At 40.3% G+C, this 21,541-nt stretch overlaps 1 protein-coding gene across 1 annotated transcript in view; it reads right to left on the reverse strand.

Moving 5' to 3' along the window:
• Window positions 1-21,541, reverse strand: part of LOC143803988 (putative cation-transporting ATPase 13A4) — a 219,379-nt gene that overhangs the window by 120,186 nt on the left and 77,652 nt on the right. Inside the window, exons 9-11 of the mRNA XM_077281738.1 lie at window positions 19,987-20,157; window positions 7,395-7,552; window positions 5,732-5,920 (exon numbers count right to left, since the gene is read on the reverse strand). Of these exons, the coding sequence (XP_077137853.1) occupies window positions 5,732-5,920; window positions 7,395-7,552; window positions 19,987-20,157 (518 nt within the window). The remainder of the gene's footprint in view (window positions 1-5,731; window positions 5,921-7,394; window positions 7,553-19,986; window positions 20,158-21,541) is intronic.

A 21,541-nucleotide genomic window follows, 5' to 3' on the forward strand; every position in this document is an offset into this window, starting at 1 on the left:
TGAAATGAGGTTTATTGTACTAACAGAAAATGTGCAATCTGCATTCAAACAAAATTTGACAGGTGCATAAGTATGGGCACCCTTATCATTTTCTTGTTTTAAATACTCCTACCTACTTTTCACTGACTTACTAAAGCACTTTTTTGGTTTTGTAACCTCATTGAGCTTTGAACTTCATAGCTAGGTGTATGCAATCATGAGAAAAGCTACTTAAAGTGGCCACTTGCAAGTTGTTCTCCTGTTTGAATCTCCTCCGAAGAGTGGCATCATGGGCTCCTCAAAACAACTGTCAAATGATCTGAAAACAAAGATTATTCAACATAGTTGTTCAGGGGAAGGATACAAAAAGCTGTCTCAGAGGTTTAACCTGTCAATTTCCACTGTGAAGAACATAGTAAGGAAATGGAAGAACACAGGTACAGTTCTTGTTAAGGCCAGAAGTGGCAGGCCAAGAAAAACATCAGAAAGGCAGAGAAGAAGAATGGTGAGATCAGTCAAGGACAATCCTCAGGCCACCTCCAGAGATCTGCAGCATCAACTTGCTGCAGATGGTGTCACTGTGCATCGGTCAACTATACAACGCACTTTGCACAAGGAGAAGCTGTATGGGAGAGTGATGCGAAAGAAGCCGTTTCTGCAAGCATGCCACAAACAGAGTCGGCTGAGGTATGCAAAAGCACATTTGGAGAAGCCAATTTCTTTTTGGAAGAAGGTCCTGTGGACTCATGAAACCAAGATTGAGTTGTTTGGTAATAGAAAAAGGCGTTATGCATGGCGGCAAAAAAACACAGTGCGTTGCATAGTTGACCGATGCACAGTGACACCATCTGCAGCAAGTTGATGCTGCAGCTCTCTGGAGATGGTCTGCGGATTGTCCTTGACTGATCTCACCATTCTTCTTCTCCTGCGGTAAATTGATAGGTCAACAGCCCTGTTTGTGTTTTCATCACATTGTAGCAGTGGTGGGATAACTAAGATAAGCCCCCTGCACATGTGATAATCGTGTGCTGGCCAAAGGTCACCCTGATTCGTGACATGCACCAACATGGTTATTTGTCCATCATCAATGTCTGAACTGTAAGCTCTAAAGAGCTAAAAAGGATCAACTAAACTCACCATAATTGCTGATTTAAGACAGCATATGTAGAATTTGTATGTCTAGTTGTATAGGCCTAGCTCATAGCTTGTTACTTTATTTTTTAGAACACATTAAAAAGACCACAAAAAACCCTGTAAATGGCAAATATAACATCATATCTGGTCATTACTTATAAAATTTCACTTAATTCTCTAACATATGTCTAAGTCAAATCAGACTTATTTTAATATCAGTACAGTTTAACTCTTGGGCTATAAAAATTGTGTTTGCAAAATAACCATTGTTCAAGTAACTGATCAATAAACATACATGTTTGGCATAATATACAGTACATAGAGGTAACATGATGATCAGTCCACTTTGCAGTCCTATATATTGGTATCATAATGAATAAATGATATTTAAATATACATAATGATTGATAATGGCACTACTATCTCTGTTGAGCTATTTTATAAGTGTTTGTGCATAAGTGCGCTCCATGTACGTATGTGTATGTATAAGTGTGTGCCATGTATGTGTGTGTATAAGTGTGTGCCATGTATGTGTGTGTATAAGTGTGTGCCATGTACGTGTGTGTATGTATCATTGCGTGCCATGTATGTGTGTGTATAAGTGCGTGCCATGTATGTGTGTGTGTATAAGTGCGTGCCATGTATGTGTGTGTATAAGTGCGTGCCATATATGTGTGTGTATAAGTGTGTGCCATGTATATGTGTGTATAAGTGTGTGCTATTTATTATTATTATTATTATTATTATACATTCTTATAGCGCTATTTATTCCATGGCGCTTTACATGTGAATACGGGGCAAATATAGACAAATACATTAAACATGGGCAAAAAACAAGGCACACAGGTACATAAGGAGGGAGGACCCTGCCCGCGAGGGCTCACAGTCTGCAGGGGATGGGTGAGGATACACTAGGAGAGGGTAGAGCTGGTTGTGTAAGTGTGAACAATGTACGTGTGTATAAGTGTGTGCCATGCATGTATGTGTACGTATAAGTGCACACCATGTATGTGTATATATAAGTGTGTACTATGTATGTGTGTGTATAAGTGTGTGCCATGTACATGTGTGTGTATAAGCATGCGTTATGTATTAATGTGTGCTATATATGTATATAACAGATCCCAGGAGCAACATCTGAGCTCTCTGTTCAGAAAAGCGCAATGCTGTGAACAGCTAAGATCCTGCACAGAACTCTCAAACTCCCAGGTCTCTGGTAGAGGACCGGAAATTGAGAAAGGACAACAAAGACCACTGCCATTGGGGTGAGAAGGAAATTTTTTTGTTTATATAAAACATTTTTTACATTATTCTAGCTTGAATATACAGGTGCATCTCACAAAATTAGAATATCATCAAAAAGTTAAATTATTTCAGTTCTTCAATACAAAAAGTGAAACTCACATATTATATAGAGTCATTACAAACAGAGTGATCTATTTCAAGTGTTTATTTCTGTTAATATTGATGATTATGGCTTACAGCCAATGAAAACCCAAAAGTCATTATCTCAGTAAATTAGAATACTTCATAACACCAGCTTGAAAAAATGATTTTAAAATCCAAAATGTTAGCCTACTGAAATGTGCATTCAGTAAATGTACTCAATACTTGGTCGGGGCTCCTTTGGCATAAATTACTGCATCAATGTGGCGTGGCATGTGTTATGACCTGGTGGTTAAGAAGCAACATGGGACAAGCTCTGAGGAGGTGGTATCTGTACTGACCGCAGTTCCTAATCCTAACACCAACACTAGAAGTAGCCATGGGATGTTCCTGTCACTCCCTAGACACCTCGTCACAGCCTGAGAACTAACTACCCCTAAAGATGGAAACAGAAAGCTATCTTGCCTCAGAGAAAACCCCCAAAGGAAAGATAGCCCCCCCACAAATATTGACTGTGAGTGGAGAGGGAAATGACATACACAGAATGAAAACAGGATTTAGCAAAGGAGGCCAAAACTACCTAAATAGACAGAACAGAAAAAGGATACTGTGCGGTCAGTATTAAAAGCTAAAAAATTCCAGGCAGAGTTTACAAAAATAATCTCCACACTGAATCACGGTGTGGAGGGCAAATCTGCTTCCTCAGAGCTTCCAGCTAACTTGAATATATCATACTGAAAAGCTGGACAAGAAAAAACATAACATGAGCTGAGCGATTAAGTCCACAGCAGGTGGACAACAAAAGAACAAGCAAGGACTTAGCTTTGCTGAAATGGACAGGCAATCAGAGAAATCCAAGGAGAGATCTGAATCCAACCAAGAAACATTGACAGCTGGCACTGGCTGAAGCCCAGAGCCAGGTTAAATAGCAGAGCCAGGAGAGACGATCAGTGGAAGCAGCTGCTAATGCTAAACCCAAGGAGCAGCAGTTCCACTCAAAACCACCAGAGGGAGCCCAAGGGCAGAACTCACAAAAGTGCCATTAACAACCACCGGAGGGAGCCCAAGAACGGAATTCACAACAGGCATGGAGGCGATCAGCCTGTGGTACTGCTGAGGTGTTATGGAAACCCAGGTTGCTTTGAAAGCAGCCTTCCACACTACTGCATTGTGGGATCTGGTGACTCTCATCTTCCTCTTTACTACACCCCATAGATAATCTATGGGGTTAAGTTCAGATGAGTTTGCTAGCCAATCAAGCACAGAGATACTGTTGTTTTTAAACCAGGTGTTGGTACTTTTGGCAGTGTGGACATGTGCCAAGTCCTGCTAGAGAATGAAATGTCCATCTCCAAAAAGCTTGTCTGCAGAGGGAAGAATGAAGTGCACTAAAATTTTCTGGCAGACATCTGTGTTGACTTTGGTCTTGATAAAACACATTGTACCTATACCAGCAGATGACATGGCTCCCGAAACCATCACGGATTGTGGAAACTTCACACTAGACCTCAAGCAGCTTGGATTGTGTGCCTCTCCACTCTTCTAGACTCTGGAATCTTGATTTCCAAGGTCTAGTGTGAAGTATCCACAATCAATGATGGTTTCGGGAGCCATGTCATCTACTGTTGTAGATCCACTGTGTTTTATCAAGACCAAAGTCAGCACAGCTGTCTACCAAGAAATTTTAGAGCATGTCATGCTTCCCTCTGCCGACAAGTTTTATGGAGATGGAAATTTCATTCTCCAGCAGGACTTGGCACCTGTCCACACTGCCAAAAGTACCAATTCTTAGTTTAAGATCGACAGTATCACTGTGCTTGATTGGCCAGCAAACTCATCTGACCTTAACCCCATAGAGAATCTAAGGGGTATTGTCAAGAGGAAGATGAGACACCAGACCCAACAATAAAGACGAGCTGAATGCTGCTATCAAAGCAACCTGGGCTTCCATAACACCTCAGCAGTGCCACAGACTGATCGCACCCATGCCGCAAAAGGAGCCCTGATCAAGTGTTGAGTGCATTTACTGAACATACATTTCAGTAGGCCAACATTTAGGATTTTAAAATCATTTTTTCAAGCTGGTGTTATAAAGTATTCTAATTTACTGAGATAATGATTTTTGGATTTTCATTGGCTGTAAGCCATAATCATCAACATTAACAGAAATAATATGATATGAGTTTCACTTTTTGTATTGAAGAACTGAAATAAATTAACTTTTTGATGATATTCTAATTTTGTGAGATGCACCTATATGTAGATGGCTAGGTATAGACACACAGTGATAATGTGTGTGTGTGTGTGTGTGTGTTGCACATTTTTAAATACTGGCTGCACAGACGAGAGTTCATATATATAAACATGTTGGCAATCGTCCAGGGAACGAGCAAAGTGCTGCTCATTCATTGGGTGATTGGATTATTTATTCAGAACATAAATCATTGTTCTCGGCAGCACATCGCTGGTGTAAACTGCAGATGTGCTGCTGATCAGGGCTGTACAGTCGGTAAGCCAAACCTCCAACTCCGACTCCTCAAATTCCCTGACTTCCGACTCCACAGCACTGCCCCCTACTGAGCATGTACATAAATTGCAGAACAGATTCATCTCAGCTAAAACCGAGATCCTTAGATCAGGAACAAAACAGACATTTATAGGACATTTCACAACTTTCCCAAATTACTATGAAAAACTTACATCACATCCTGCACCCAATGTATTGCTGTATGTAAGGAGTCAGAGCCGACTCCGACTCAACAGCCTGCTGCTTATAACATGATACTGTATGGGGATAGATTGATCTACTAGTATTCTGTCCCCATCATTCTTCCTTAGCCATTGTAAAGAGGCCAAGAATCAAGAGCCAAACTACTTCAATATTGTCGATCACACTCACTGAACGGCCTGAACTCAGGGCATGTAAATACAGTACAGCCAAAATGTTTGAGTGTCATGGGGCAATATGTGAGCATTGGGGACCTCATTTTAAACTTTTGCCTAGGGCCCCACTTTGTCTAAAACAGGCCCTGGCTGCCGCTCATTATAAATTTGACAAGCGTGGTCACCGCCACCCCAAATTTAAAACATCCTTGGGTTGAGCAAGCATTTTAAGATTTTTCAAAGTTTTTTATGCTAGAATTCTGGCAAAAAAGCATTGATGAACAGATGCCATTATATTTTTAATCATAAAATAATTAGACAGCAAATAACATAATGATAATTTATTTACCTTATCAAAACAAATAATATTTAGTTGTCCGCACATATTAATCCTCTGTGCACTTAGACAAAATATGCCATTCCTCTGAAGCCTAGTTTGGGAATAAAGTATACAGACTTGGACAGCTGCTGGCAGAGCTGCAGGAATGCTGACAGTAATGATAAGGAATGACCAGAGGACAGTGTCTGACACGGAAGCCTAAATCATAAACATGAGATTGAATATATTAAAATATTTTTAAAAATATCTTATACTTACAGTACATCATAATTCACATAATAAGTGTATAAGACTTTATAGCTACAAAAACACTAATGGATGATAAGATACTAAATATCATGGCTCTACCATGTATCATGATAATACTGATAACCAATATAGAAATTCTTTTATTAGTAACCCCAGAACCGATATTAAGAGAAAATCCTATGTAAAATCCATAGAATGTCCTGACAACAATGACATTTATTTTGTTATGTCATGCACAAACGTCTTCATCTACAACCAAGTAGAGAGCAACATAGGATCTCGAAAAATGCGCCATGAAGGTAAGTAAAAATAGTGTAAAACTCCATATGTCTGGTCACAAACTAAAATTGTACTGTTGCATAACTAAAATGGGAAATTCTTTTTCAGATGGAGTTTCTGCTTAAAGGAGCATTCTCAAGTTGTCTCTTGAACAGCAGAGAACTTTCCAGTTTTTTTTCACTTCCTACATCCCGACAGGGTGGTCACTCCTTCTTGAGTGACAGTTCTGGTGAGTAACTTAGCTGTAGTATTAGTATAAGGGCGCCGACAGATGACCATAAAACTCATGCCATGATCGCATCAAAGTGCATGGACTAGTCCAGCATCTCTCCTAACCTGAACATGACAGAATTATATATTTCGATGCAGCTGTCAAGCTCAGGTCAGGAGAGCAGGCAGCCAGTATGAGGATGTGATACTATACTCAAAAGAGTTATACGGCGTCTGTCTGTGCATGAAGAATTAAGCTCAGCACAAGCTCTGCTGTTCAGCCCTCAGTGGCTTTTTATGTTTCCATAATGTTATAATCGTATTTGATGTAGACATAACAGGGCATTTGAACAAGCACATAGCTCAGTGAGATCTGTGATTATGAGATCTGTTCTGAATCCTACTTATGGTGGGGACTGTTCATTTTGCAAGGTTTAAAACCATAACTTATAGACAATTTTAAGTGTATGAAATTTTTGTAAAACATCTCCAAATCTAATGGAATAAATTTTTTTATTTTTTCATCTCTGACAGATAGCTCTAATCTCCTGGTCTGTAAGGTTATGTAATATGAAGCAGATAAACTCAGCTTCACTATCCTATACCCCCACACTGACTAATGCAGGAGGGTAGACCAGGAGATAAATTCTGCCTGTCATATCTCACACACTGCTTATGATTGGTCAGCAATGAATGATGCAGAGAGACAAAAGAATAAAATATGTGATTCCATCATGCAGCCACTACGACACTGTGTGCCCAGTTCAACATGAACAATTTGGTGAAATGTTATCTTTAATTTTAATTTTAAGGAAGGTTCTTTTGAGAATGCACATACAGTAGTGCTTTGAGAATACCTGTTTTAGTCTGAAAAAAACTTTTAGTTGTTACCTGCTAGAACAATTTATTATCACAAAACTGAAAAACAACTTACTCCATTTTTTGTATAGACAATAGGTGTGTAAATCACTCCAATCACTGTAACTGCCACAAGCCCCAGTAAAAATCTGATTGCATCTCTGTGAAGTTTAAAGTTTACTGGTTTGGGATAGAGGATAGACCTAACAAGATCACCTTTTGCTGTATTGAATCCTAAAATATGAAAAGAATGTTAATTAAAAATAGAGAATTACTTGAAGAGTCTATACATAAATCCTCCTCATACAACTGGATACCTATAATACAATTTGTTGCTGTTTATTTGATGTCATTGACAAGTCTACTTAAATAGTAGTTTTCTTAAGTCTTAACCCAATGATTAGCACATAACATAAATTTATGGCATGTGGTCGCATTGGTCATTTTGAGTGGTTCAAGAATTGAGCGTGCACCTTGTGGGGGGGGGGGGGAGGAGGCTAGTTCATGACCCATAATCCATGCCCATGTCCCTGCAAAGCTGGTATATCTGATATGGGATACTGTGGAATGCCAAGAATGTTTGATGTGTTTTATAATGCTACCATACTGAGTAATGCAACGTACAGATGTTATTGTGTCAAGTAGATATAGGGAAAGTATAGGATTTAGCCACTGGGGGGACAATAGAGTAAGATAAAAATAAGTTAGATCAATAAGATTTAGCTAGATAGGAGGGGCCAACTGGGAGTAGTTGGGGAGCTTCCTGGAGCTAGTCAAAGAAGGCTGGGAGCCAGGACAGGACAGTTGTGTTCCATAACGTTCAAGCTGGGGAGCCCAGCCATCCAGGGCCTATGGGCTGACATTCGCATCGTGGTGGAGGAATACAGGGCAGCATCAATATGGTAGCAGCTAACTTCGTGGGAACAACCCTAAATGTCCAATGCGAAGCAGACAGGGAACTCCTGAAGCGGGTTAGTCTGACCAGTGAAGGAGGCTGCGGTACTGAAGGCGATGGTATGACCCTGCGATATTCCTGGAGAAGTGAGGGACAGTACAGGGAACAGAATGGTGATATTTTGTGAAGAACCTTGTGCTGTTTCCGTGACTAAACTGGACGAGCTGAGTAAACTTTTTTTGCTGAAGCTGGATTTCTACTCTACCTGTCATTACTTGGTGCTTTACCCCTTAAGCCCCGAGGGTGGTTTGCACGTTAATGACCGAGCCAATTTTTACAATTCTGACCACTGTCCCTTTATGAGGTTATAACTCTGGAACGCTTCAACGGATCTTGGCGATTCTGACATTGTTTTCTCGTGACATATTGTACTTCATGATAGTGGTAAAATTTCTTTGATATTAGCTGCGTTTATTTGCAAAAAAAATGGAAATTTGGCAAAAATTTTGAAAATTTTGCAATTTTCCAACTTTGAATTTTTATTCCCTTAAATCACAGAGATATGTCACATAAAATACTTAATAAGTAACATTTCCCACATGTCTACTTTACATCAGCACAATTTTGGAACCAAAATTTTTTTTTGTTAGGGAGTTATAAGGGTTAAAATTTGACCAGCAATTTCTCATTTTTACAACACCATTTTTTTTTAGGGACCACATCTCATTTGAAGTCATTTTGAGGGGTCTATATGATAGAAAATACCCAAGTGTGACACCATTCTAAAAACTGCACCCCTCAAGGTGCTCAAAACCATATTCAAGAAGTTTATTAACCCTTCTGGTGCTTCACAGGAATTTTTGGAATGTTTAAATAAAAATGAACATCTAACTTTTTTTCACAAAAAATTTACTTCAGCTCCAATTTGTTTTATTTTACCAAGGGTAACAGGAGAAAATGGACCCCAAAAGTTGTTGTACAATTTGTCCTGAGTACGCCGATACCCCATATGTGGGGGTAAACCACTGTTTGGGCGCATGACAGAGCTCGGAAGCGAAGGAGCGCCATTTGACTTTTCAATGCAAAATTGACTGGAATTGAGATGCGACGCCATGTTGCGTTTGGGGAGCCCCTGATGTGCCTAAACATTGAAACCCCCCACAAGTGACACCATTTTGGAAAGTAGACCCCCTAAGGAACTTATCTAGAGGTGTGGTGAGCACTTTGACCCACCAAGTGCTTCACAGAAGTTTATAATGCAGAACCGTAAAAATAAAAAATCATATTTTTTCACAAAAATTATTTTTTGCCCCCAATTTTTTATTTTCCCAAGGGTAAGAGAAGAAATTGGACCCCAAAAGTTGTTGTACAATTTGTCCTGAGTACGCTGATACCCCATATGTGGGAGTAAACCACTGTTTAAGCGCATGGGAGAGCTCGGAAGGGAAGTAGCACCGTTTGACTTTTCAATGCAAAATTGACAGGAATTGAGATGGGACGCCATGTTGCGTTTGGAGAGCCACTGATGTGCCTAAACATTGAAACCCCCCCACAAGTGACACCATTTTGGAAAGTAGACCCCCTAAGGAACTTATCTAGACCAAAATTATCTTATCTTACCCCAAAATTTGTTGTCCAATTTGTTCTGAGTGCGCTGATACCCCATATGTGGGGAGGAACCACCGTTTGGACGCATGGAAGGGCTCGGAAGTGAAGGAGCGCCATTTGGAATGCAGACTTAGATGGAATGGTCTGCAGGCGTCACATTGCGTTTGCAGAGCCCCTAAACAGTAGAAACCCCCCACAAGTGACACCATGTTGGAAAGTAGACCCCCTAAGGAACTTATCTAGATGTGTTGTGAGCGCTTTGACCCACCAAGGGCTTCACAGAAGTTTATAATGCAGAGCCATAAAAATAAAACAAAAATTTTTTCCCACAAAAATTATTTTTTAGCCCCCAGTTTTGTATTTTCCCGAGGGTAACAGGAGAAATTGGACCCCAAAAGTTGTTGTCCAATTTGTCCTGAGTGCGCTGATACCCCATATGTGGGGGCGAACCACCGTTTGGACGCATGGAAGGGCTCGGAAGTGAAGGAGCGCCATTTGGAATGCAGACTTAGATGGAATGGTCTGCAGGCGTCACATTGCGTTTGCAGAGCCCCTAAACAGTAGAAATCCCCCACAAGTGACACCATGTTGGAAAGTAGACCCCCTAAGGAACTTATCTAGATGTGTTGTGAGCGCTTTGACCCACCAAGGGCTTCACAGAAGTTTATAATGCAGAGCCATAAAAATAAAACAAAAATTTTTTCCCACAAAAATTATTTTTTAGCCCCCAGTTTTGTATTTTCCCGAGGGTAACAGGAGAAATTGGACCCCAAAAGTTGTTGTCCAATTTGTCCTGAGTGCGCTGATACCCCATATGTGGGGGGAACCACCGTTTGGATGCATGGGAGGGCTCGGAAGGGAAGGAGCGCCATTTGGAATGCAGACTTAGATGGAATGGTCTGCAGGCGTCACATTGCGTTTGCAGAGCCCCTAATGTACCTAACCAGTAGAAGCCCCGCACAAGTGACCCCATTTTGGAAACTAGACCCCCCAAGGAACTTATCTAGATGTGTTGTAAGAACTTTGAACCCCCAAGTGTTTCACTACAGTTTACAACGCAGAGCCGTGAAAATAAAAAATCTTTTTTTCCCCACAAAAATTATTTTTTAGCCCCCAGTTTTGTATTTTCCCAGGGGTAACAGGAGAAATTGGACCCCAAAGGTTGTTTTCCTATTTGTCCTGAGTACGCTGATACCCCATATGTTGGGGTAAACCCCTGTTTGGGCACACGGGAGAGCTCGGAAGGGAAGGAGCACTGTTTTACTTTTTGAACGCAGAATTGGCTGGAATTGAGATCGGATGCCATGTCGCGTTTGGAGAGCCCCTGATGTGCCGAAACAGTGGAAACCCCCCAATTATAACTGAAACCCTAATCCAAACACACCCCTAACCCTAATCCCAACAGTAACCCTAACCACACCTCTAACCCTGACACACCCCTAACCCTAATCCCAACCCTATTCCCAACCGTAAATGTAATCTAAACCCTAACTGTAACTTTAGCCCCAACCCTAACCCTAACTTTAGCCCCAACCCTAACTGTAGCCTTAACCCTAGCCCCAACCCTAGCCCTAACCCTAGCCCTAACCCTAACCCTAGCCCTAATGGGAAAATGGAAATAAATACATTTTTTTTATTTTTCCCTAACTAAGGGGGTGATGAAGGGGGGTTTGATTTACTTTTATAGCGAGTTTTTTAGCGGATTTTTATGATTGGCAGCCGTCACACACTGAAAGACGCTTTTTATTGCAAAAAATATTTTTTGCGTTACCACATTTTGAGAGCTATAAATTTTCCATATTTTGGTCCACAGAGTCATGTGAGGTCTTGTTTTTTGCGGGACGAGTTGACGTTTTTATTGGTAACATTTTGGGGCACGTCACATTTTTTGATCGCTTTTTATTCCGATTTTTGTGAGGCAGAATGACCAAAAACCAGCTATTCATGAATTTCTTTTGGGGGAGGCGTTTATACCGTTCCGCGTTTGGTAAAATTGATAAAGCAGTTTTATTCTTCGGGTCAGTACGATTACAGCGATACCTCATTTATATTATTTTTTTATGTTTTGGCGCTTTTATACGATAATTATTTTTTCCATAAAATAGTTTTTATTTTTGCATCGCTTTATTCTCAGGACTATAACTTTTTTATTTTTTTGCTGATCATGCTGTATGGCGACTCGTTATTTGCGGGACAAGATGACGTTTTCAGCGGTACCATGGTTATTTATATCTGTCTTTTTGATCGCGTGTTATTCCACTTTTTGTTCGGCGGTATGATAATAAAGTGTTGTTTTTTGCCTCGTTTTTATTTTTTTTTCCTTACGGTGTTCACTGAAGGGGTTAACTAGTGGGCCAGTTTTATAGGTCGGGTCGTTACGGACGTGGCAATACTAAATATGTGTACTTTTATTGTTTTTTTATTTTATTTAGATAAAGAAATGTATTTATGGGAATAATATATATATATTTTTTCATTATTTTGGAATATTTTTTTTTTTTTTTTTTTTTTACACATGTGGAAATTTTTTTTTTTACTTTTTTACTTTGCCCCAGGGGGGGACAATACAGATCGGTGATCTGCCAGTTTGCATAGCATTCTGACAGATCACCGATCTGAGAGAAGTGCAGGCTGCTTCACAGTGCCTGCTCTGAGCAGGCTTCTGTGAAGCCACCTCCCTCCCTGCAGGACCCGGATCCGCGGCCATCTTGGATCCGGGTCTGGAGCAGGCAGGGAGGGAGGTAAGACCCTCGCAGCAACGCGATCACATCGCGTTGCTGCGGGGGGCTCAGGGAAGCCCGCAGGGAGCCCCCTCCCTGCGCGATGCTTCCCTGCACCGCCGGCACATCGCGATCATGTTTGATCGCGGTGTGCCGGGGGTTAATGTGCCGGGAGCGGTCCGTGACCGCTCCTGGCACATAGTGCCGGATGTCAGCTGCGATAGGCAGCTGACACCCGACCGCGATCAGCCGCGCTCCCCCCGAGAGCGCGGCCGATCGCGTATGACGTACTATCCCGTCACCGGGAATTAAGTCCCGGGTCACCTTGACGGGATAGTACGTCATACGGGATTAAGGGGTTAAAGGAAAGAAGCCCCAGCAGATCAAGGTGGACCCTGATGTACAAGTAAGTGGACCACCAAGTTCACCAGAGAAGGGACAATGTGTTTATGTGACGGAGGGCCAGGGTGTGACAAAGCAGCCACCGTTAGCCATGACTACCTACCTAGACTCCGTTTCACACCTTACCAGACAAATGCTCACTGTGTTATATATAGCGGCATCTGCCTATAGCAGCCTGAGTTAGTGCCGCCTGGGGCTATTTAACAATTTAAAAGCCACTGTCAATCTTTGATAGCAGCATTTAACTAATGCAACCGCTGGTGCACACCTGCACTGGTTCTGATCAAGAGATTGAAACCACAAAAATGGGTAAAAATAATAAAAGTAATAATAATAATAGTAATATTTTATAATAACCCCAGTGATAACAATAAACGTGAGTGGAAACCACTCTTACCATGAAAGGAACCAAACACCTAGAGCAGGGACAACAGTCCCAGAAAAAGGAAAACAGAGCAGGATATATGTATTAATATATATAAATCTTTATTAGTGGTAATGATACATAAAGTTAAAAAGTGCACATGTTGGATAAAATGATTAAAATAATATTTCCAGACAAATATACATAAGCCAATAGGCCTACGGTGTGCCAAAAGAGATTGAGCAATAGAATAGTAATTATATGTATATGTCTCCCCAATATGTAAAAAAATGAAAACGTGAAACTTTTATAATTAAAAGAAGTAACCCAAAAAACAGGGTTAGAAGGGAAAGTGCCAATTGTGCAAAGGTGCAATCGTGCAATATAAATTAGTGTAAATCACTCAAAAAAGCTATAAAGTGCCTTGCACACAAAAAACAATAAAGAAAGCTGTATGAAAATAAGGAGGACATATACCTTGTGGCGACACCGTATCCAACAAAACGCACCCCGATCCCCTGACGAAGGATCGTGTATCCGAAACGCGCGTCGGGGTGCGTTTTGTTGGATACGGTGTCGCCACAAGGTATATGTCCTCCTTATTTTCATACAGCTTTCTTTATTGTTTTTTGTGTGCAAGGCACTTTATAGCTTTTTTGAGTGATTTACACTAATTTATATTGCACGATTGCACCTTTGCACAATTGGCACTTTCCCTTCTAACCCTGTTTTTTGGGTTACTTCTTTTAATTATAAAAGTTTCACGTTTTCATTTTTTTACATATTGGGGAGACATATACATATAATTACTATTCTATTGCTCAATCTCTTTTGGCACACCGTAGGCCTATTGGCTTATGTATATTTGTCTGGAAATATTATTTTAATCATTTTATCCAACATGTGCACTTTTTAACTTTATGTATCATTACCACTAATAAAGATTTATATATATTAATACATATATCCTGCTCTGTTTTCCTTTTTCTGGGACTGTTGTCCCTGCTCTAGGTGTTTGGTTACTGGTTCTGATCAGCCCGCCATGACAATTGCCAGAAACCAATGGGTTGCTTGGCAATCAGGGTTCTGCTGAAGGCCTCTGTAAATGCCATCCTCATTATTTTCACACTGAACTCCAATACTGTGATATTCTAGTTCAAGTGCCCAAAAAGAACTTAAAAATACAGGTAAACATAAGAAAGTGTTAAAAGCACAGATAAAATAATAAAAACGCAAAAAAGTTTAAAAGGAAAAGATAAATGTAACATGTTTTATATCACCACATCGATAACATTCCAATCTTTCAGGATACAATTTTTTTTTTCACCATTTGTCAAACACCCCAAAAAAAGATTAAAAAAGCTAGGATAACTGTTTTCTGTCCCTGCACTACCAGACCAATTTTACCAAATAATGAATGCACAAATACAAAACAAAAAAGCAAAAAAATTGAGAAATTGTGTTCTTTTGACCACAATTTTTTTTCCTGTTTTTCATTACATGATAAAGTGAAAGGAATCATTCAAAACTAGAACTCATCCTGCAAAAATCAAGCTCTTATACCACTATATGGATGGAGAAATAAAAAGTTATGGAAGAACAGATATAAAAACTGAAAGCTCCCAAACTAAAAATTTACCAATTTTGAACAAAGGACTGCTTGATTACAATGATCATGCAGTTTAATCGGGCTGTCAATCATCCTCTGAATGAGAAAAATGATCATCATTCATTCATTGGTTTACACAAAAGATCATCATTCTCAGCAGCACATGGACCTGAGCTGCAAAGAACAATGGCAGCCTACATGCACTGAAAGTTCCATTATTGATCATTCAGGGTGAACCTGAAGTGGAAACAGCCAATGTAAAAAGGCCATTAACCCCTTAATGACCGCCGATACGCCTTTTAATGGTGGCAGTTAAGGGGCGGCATTCAAAGTGCTTAACACACATCTAGATAAGCTCCTTGGGAAGATCTAGTTTCCAAAATGGGGTCACTTGTGGGGGGTTTCTACTGTTTAGGCACATCAGGGGCTCTCTAACATCAGGGGCTCTGCAAACGCAACATGATGATCGCAGACCATTCAATCAAAGTCTGCATTTCAAAACATCACTACTTCCCTTTTGAGCCCCGACGTGTGCCCAAACAGTAGTTTACTCCCATATATGGGGCATCAGCATACTCAGGACAAATTGGACATCATGGCTCTACGTTATAAACTTCTGTAAAGCACTTGGAGGTTCAAAATGCTCACCACACATCTAAATAAGTTCCTTTAGGGGTCTAGTTTCCAAAATGGTGTCACTAGAGGGGGGTTCCCACTGTTTAGGCACATCAGGGGCTCTCCAAAAGTGACATGGCGTCCAATCTCAATTCCAGCCAATTCAGCATTGTAAAAGTCAAACGGCACTCCTTCCCTTCACAGCTCTGCCGTGCGCCCAAACAGTGGTTTACCCCCACATATGGGGTATCAGCGTACTCAGGACAAATTGCATAACAACTTTTTTCTCCTGATACCCTTGTAAAAATAAACATTTTTGGGCGAAAAGAACATTTTTGTGGAAAAAAAATACTATTTTTTATTTTCATGGCTCTACGTTATAAACTTCTGTGAAGCAGTTGGGGGTTCAAAGTGCTCACCACATATCTAGCTAAGTTCCTTAAGAGGTCTGGTTTCCAAAATGATGACACTTGTGGGGGGTTTCCACTGTTTAGGCACATCAGGGGCTCTCCAAACCTGACATGGCGACCGATCTCAATTCCAGCCAATTCTGCATTGAAAAAGTCAAACGGCGCTTCTTCCCTTCCAAGCTCTGCCATGCGCCCAAATTGTGGCTTACCCCCACATATGGGGTATCAACATATTCAGGAGAAATTGCACAACAACTGTTGCGGTCCAATTTCTCCTGTTACCCTTGGGAAAATAAAAATTTATGGGAAAAAATCATTTTTGTGAAAAAAAATATGATTTTTTATTTTTATGGCTCTACATTATAAACTTTTGCGAATCACTTGGGGGTTCAAAGTGCACACTACACATCTGGATAAGTTGCTTAGGGGACTAATTTCCAAAATAGTGTCAAATGGGGGGAATTTCCACTGTTTAGGCACATCAGGGGCTCTACAAACATGACATGGTGTCCAATCTCAATTCCAGCCAATTCTGCATTGAAAAAGTCAAATGGCGCTCCTTCTCTACCAAGCTCTGCCGTGCGCCCAAACAATGGTTTACCCCCTCATATGGGGTATCGGCATATTCAAGAGCAATTGCACAACACATTTTGTCATTTTTTTCTTTTTAGACTTGTGAAAATAAAACAAAATTAGTTCTCAAGTAAAAGATTTGTAAAAAAAAAGTCACATGTTAATTTTTTCCTGCCACTTTGCTTCAGTTCCTGTGAAGCACGTAAAGCGTTAATAAACTTCTTGAATATGGTTTTGAGCACCTTGAGGGGTGTAGTTTTTAGAATGGTGTCAAGTTTGGGTATTTTCTGTCATGTACACCCCTCAAAGTGACTTTAAATGTGAGATGGTCCCTAAAAAAATGGTTTTGTAAATTTCGTTGTAAAAATGAGAAATCACTGGTCACCTTTTAACCCTTATAACTTCCTAACAACATTTTTTTTTCCATTATTGTGCTGATGTAAAGTAGACATTTGGGAGATGTTATTTATTAACTATTTTGGGTGACATATCTCTCTGATTTAAGGGCACAAAATTTCAAAGTTTGAAAATTGCAAAATTTAAATTTTTTTTAACTATATTTCCATTTTTTTTATAAATAAACACAAGTAATGTAGAAGAAATTTTACCACTACCATGAAGTACAATATGTCATTAAAAAACATTCTCAGAATCAATGGGATCCATTAAAGTATTCCAGAGTTATAACCTCATAAATTGACAGTGGTCAGAATTGTAAAAATTGGCCATGTCATTAAGCTGCAAATTGGCTCCATCACCAAGGGGTTAAATGACCATGAATTGGCAAATATTTACTGATCAGACATTGGATTGAAAATACTAAATTGGTTAATGCAAACCTATGTTTGGTGTTAAGCCTTAGGTCTTTGCCCAGGCTTTTGCCTTTCACTAGTTTTAGCATTTCAAATTGCCCACATCATAAAAAATAAAGGCTGGAGAGCTGAATAAATCATCTTTTTAGTTTTTAATTTTTCATCTCCGTTACCCTAGTTATTATGGTAAGAATGATCACCACAATCACTTTTATCTATGTTCTCCCCTTCTGAGCCAGGTATTTTCAAAATCTACACGCCACTATTGTTCTGGTTTTTCTACATGCTTATCAAGCATCCCCTTTTCTCCACTGACTCTTGGCTGCCTGTTATTAGTGCTATGGTAGGTGAAAATCCGAATTTATTTATATACAGCAGGAACCTGTCACATTGCAAAATGCTATTAATCTGCTGATATAGGGCTAATTAGTAGGTTAGTCTAGCTAGAAAAGTTCTTGTACACCATACAGAAAGTATGGCACCCTGGAGAAAGTGAACTTTTCTCCTCTTGTGAGCCATTAGCTTTCAGTTACATAGCTTTGCTGGTGCAGCTACAGTCACCGCTCACAGAACCGTGATCTGACACTAAAACACACCTTGGCACTTTGACTTGACTGACAGATGGTTCTGCACTAATACATTACTGACCCGGCTGGCAGTCATAGCACTGGGGCATGTTTAAAGGTGTGATTGGTAACTGTAGCAGTATTAGCCTTCCTGTATGACTGAATGCTGGTGGCTCCCAAGTGGAATACAATTAATTTTCTCCTGACAGTCTCTTTCACTCCAGTAACTGGGTACCCTCCTAATATTATAAACCTGCAAACTAACCCGATATCTGCAGGTTAATAGTGTTACCTGATGTGACAGGTTCCCTTTAAAGGGAATCTGTCAGCATAAAAAACACCGCACTTTTAGAGAACAAAGACCTAAAAATATTGTACCTTTAGCGTTTTAATTTCTGTTTTGCCCCAAATTCTTCTTTATTCAAATATGCTGACAAGGTACTTGATATACCCTTTTGATTGGCAGAAAAGTTCAGTGCACATTCCCACTTACTTATACTTTTGTACATCTATCTCTGCCCCGTGCTCACTGATTGACAGCACAATCTCAAGCACAAGCAAATACCAAATGTGTACACATCATTGCTGGAAACCGGCACAGATTGGCTGCAGGGATCACGTGACATTGTTATTCCTGGGAGAGACAGTCACAACACCATGGGAAAGGCATCAAACATGAGGATAAGTGTTTTTATTCTACTATGGAGAAAAATAGGGATTGAGAAGGGGTTGTCTGAGTAGTAGACAACCCCTTTAAGACCTACCCCAAAGACCAAATGTTGAATGGTCAGTCAACCATGATATACTGCACACTCAATTGCCTTATATGCTTATATTACTTTTTGCATTTATAGTATTTTATATTATATTGCATCTTATCATTTAAAATTGAATCTGTTCTAAATACATAAGCAGATATCAATAAAATTTTCAGTTTATCTTTGTTTGCATATGTATCCTACCAGGGCCATGGGAATACTCGATACCAGGCCGGTTCTTAAAGGGATGCATCACGGCAGCGGTGACCCGGTCTGTGGCCTTGGGCATCCAATAAGAGTGATGATGAAAAGGGAATTGTTGGTGATGCCATCTGTGATATTCGGCAAATAGGAGATATTAGCTGACGCTGCTTGAAGAGACTGCAGGGGCTGATGGTGATGCAGCAGTGTTGTTACAGCTCTCCACAGGTAGCGATGGCATTAAAGGGTGATGATGGTAGTTGTAGTGCAGGGCAGGTGACGCAGTAATAATTCAAAGGACACAGCAGGGTACAGTTTCCACATGTTTACTCACAGTTCTTAATTGTAGTCCCCAGCCTGGGTGCTGTGTCTTCCGTGTCTCAAGTAAATTGGGTGCATCTTCCAGAATCCCCTGTCTTGCTGTGCTGGCTCTCACCCTTCTACCCTGCACCTTCATACACAGTGTCCCAATCCATTAGCCTCAGATCTTGTCGGGATACACTCTCTGCTGGTCCCCTGGACCCTATGTGGCTGCCTTTTCAGCTAATGTGTTGGATGTGACTGTAGCACAAGCAGATGCTGCAGCCTCCGGCTGGCTGGCTGAGTCTTGTAGTTCTCCACTAGTCTTGTGGGCCGGTTCCCCACTGTGACCTGGTCCCTCCACCTGGCAATGGTCAGTGTAGAGGTGGGCCCCACAGGTGGATTGCTCACTACCTGTGCCCCTAGGACTCCTTCTTTCCTTCTGGAGCTTCTCTCTCTTCAACCTTTTCTCTCTCTAGCTCCCTCTGACAGGGAGCCTCTTTCTGCACTTCTTACTCCATTTAGCTCCTCTCACAATCTCCTAACTTTCCCTCCTAATTAGCTCCTCCCCTAACTACTCACTCCACCCACGTCCTCTACCTAGTAACCCTCTCCAGACTGGGATGAGGCCATCCTCCCTTAGGGTTCACCCAGATGCCTTGACTGGAGTGTTGTGGTGTTGGATGCAGGTGTGGAGTCCTGGTTAGTGCCCCCCTCCTTACCCAAGTGCGGAGTCCTACACCTCTGGATGAGGTGCAGTACCTCTGTGGCGACCAGACCTCAGGGGCACCACATATCCTCCTTATTATAGCATAGTTAACTTATATTCTTATACCTGTTCTTAATACGACAGCTTTCACCAGACTTTTATTAGGAGCTTGAGTTTGGATGACCTCTGTGCCACAGAAGAGGACATGTCTCTTGTAATCTTCACCACTGTGTATTTTCCAAGGAATGGAATTATCAACATTTGGCAATGGTGTCTTAGTCACAGGAACACTTTCCCCTAAAATACAACTCAATATTTATATACAAACATACAAATATTGCTTCCGGAACAAATTACATTTTCTGATGCCAAATAACTGACTGTAAACTATCATTTTACATCTTATGCAGATACAAACTAGCATCTCATATATTGTCATATTTTCCATGTTGTCATAAAATATCCAACTGTAATACAATGCATTAATTCTACAAAGTGGACTGACTACATGTTGTTGGTACTGTAAATCCTTGGAGCTTTCTATAGATAATAACCTCTTTAGATTAAAAACCTTACTATAGATAATAATTTCTCTATAGATAATAACCTATATATTTTCACCTTTTAAAGAGGACCTTTCACTACTTTTAGCATGTCAAACTGACCACATCATAAAAAATAATCGCTGGAGAGCTGAATAAATCTACTTTTTATTTTTTAATTTCTCATCTCTATTGCTGAGCTATTAGCTTACAAAATTTTAATTCTAATGTATGCTAAGTCTAAGTAGGTGTTATCATAGAATTGTCTCTGTGAGCATGTACTTTTTCCACCTCAATGACATGGAACAATTATAAGCAGAAGGTATCATGTAGAAGAAAAAAGAATATGCCTTCAGAGAAGTTCAGACCGGTCTTTCCTGTGAGACATGTAAGGACACAGACATAATCTCATTTGATCTCTTACTCCCAGCAACTACTGCATAGTGTAGAATAGAGCAGAGCTGAGTGTCAATGCAAACACCTCTTGTGATTATCCAATCACCTGTGCTATACATAGCACTGCTTCAGCCCTGCTATGAATAGCAAAATCTATGACCTCCTATGAATGCCAGACACAAGCCAGTGTTCACAAGAGATTCACAATGACAGGCATGGGGGTCTTCAGCAGACCCATGACTACTTTGGCAGGATTTATAATGCGCTGCCGGCTGACGCATGTGAAATCCCATTTTCAGTGATTGACAGCGCGATTTAACTGCTTAACAGCCACAGGTGGAGCCATGCACCATCATTAGATTAGCCATCAAGTGTGTGGAAAGATTTGGAACCAGCGTCAAAGCGCACATGAAACTCAGGGGCACTACCTTTAACTTGAATATACATGAACAGTCGTAAAGGGGTTAATTACAATATTTAGGAACACCCTCACTTCAACAATGAAGGACATTCATGTATTTTGCCAGCTATTGACAGTTGTGCTCAAAAGTTAACATACCTCGACAGAATATTTGCTTTCTTGGCCTTTTTTTTCAGAAAAAAATATGAATGATAACACCAAAACTTTTTCTCCACTCATGGTTAGTGGTTGGGTGAAGCCATTTAATGTAAAACTACTGTGTTTTCTCTTTTTAAATCAAAATGAGAACCTAAAACATCCAAATGACCCTGATCCAATTTTC

This window comes from Ranitomeya variabilis, chromosome 2, assembly GCF_051348905.1.
Source record: "Ranitomeya variabilis isolate aRanVar5 chromosome 2, aRanVar5.hap1, whole genome shotgun sequence".
In the NCBI taxonomy this organism is placed as follows: domain Eukaryota; kingdom Metazoa; phylum Chordata; class Amphibia; order Anura; family Dendrobatidae; genus Ranitomeya; species Ranitomeya variabilis.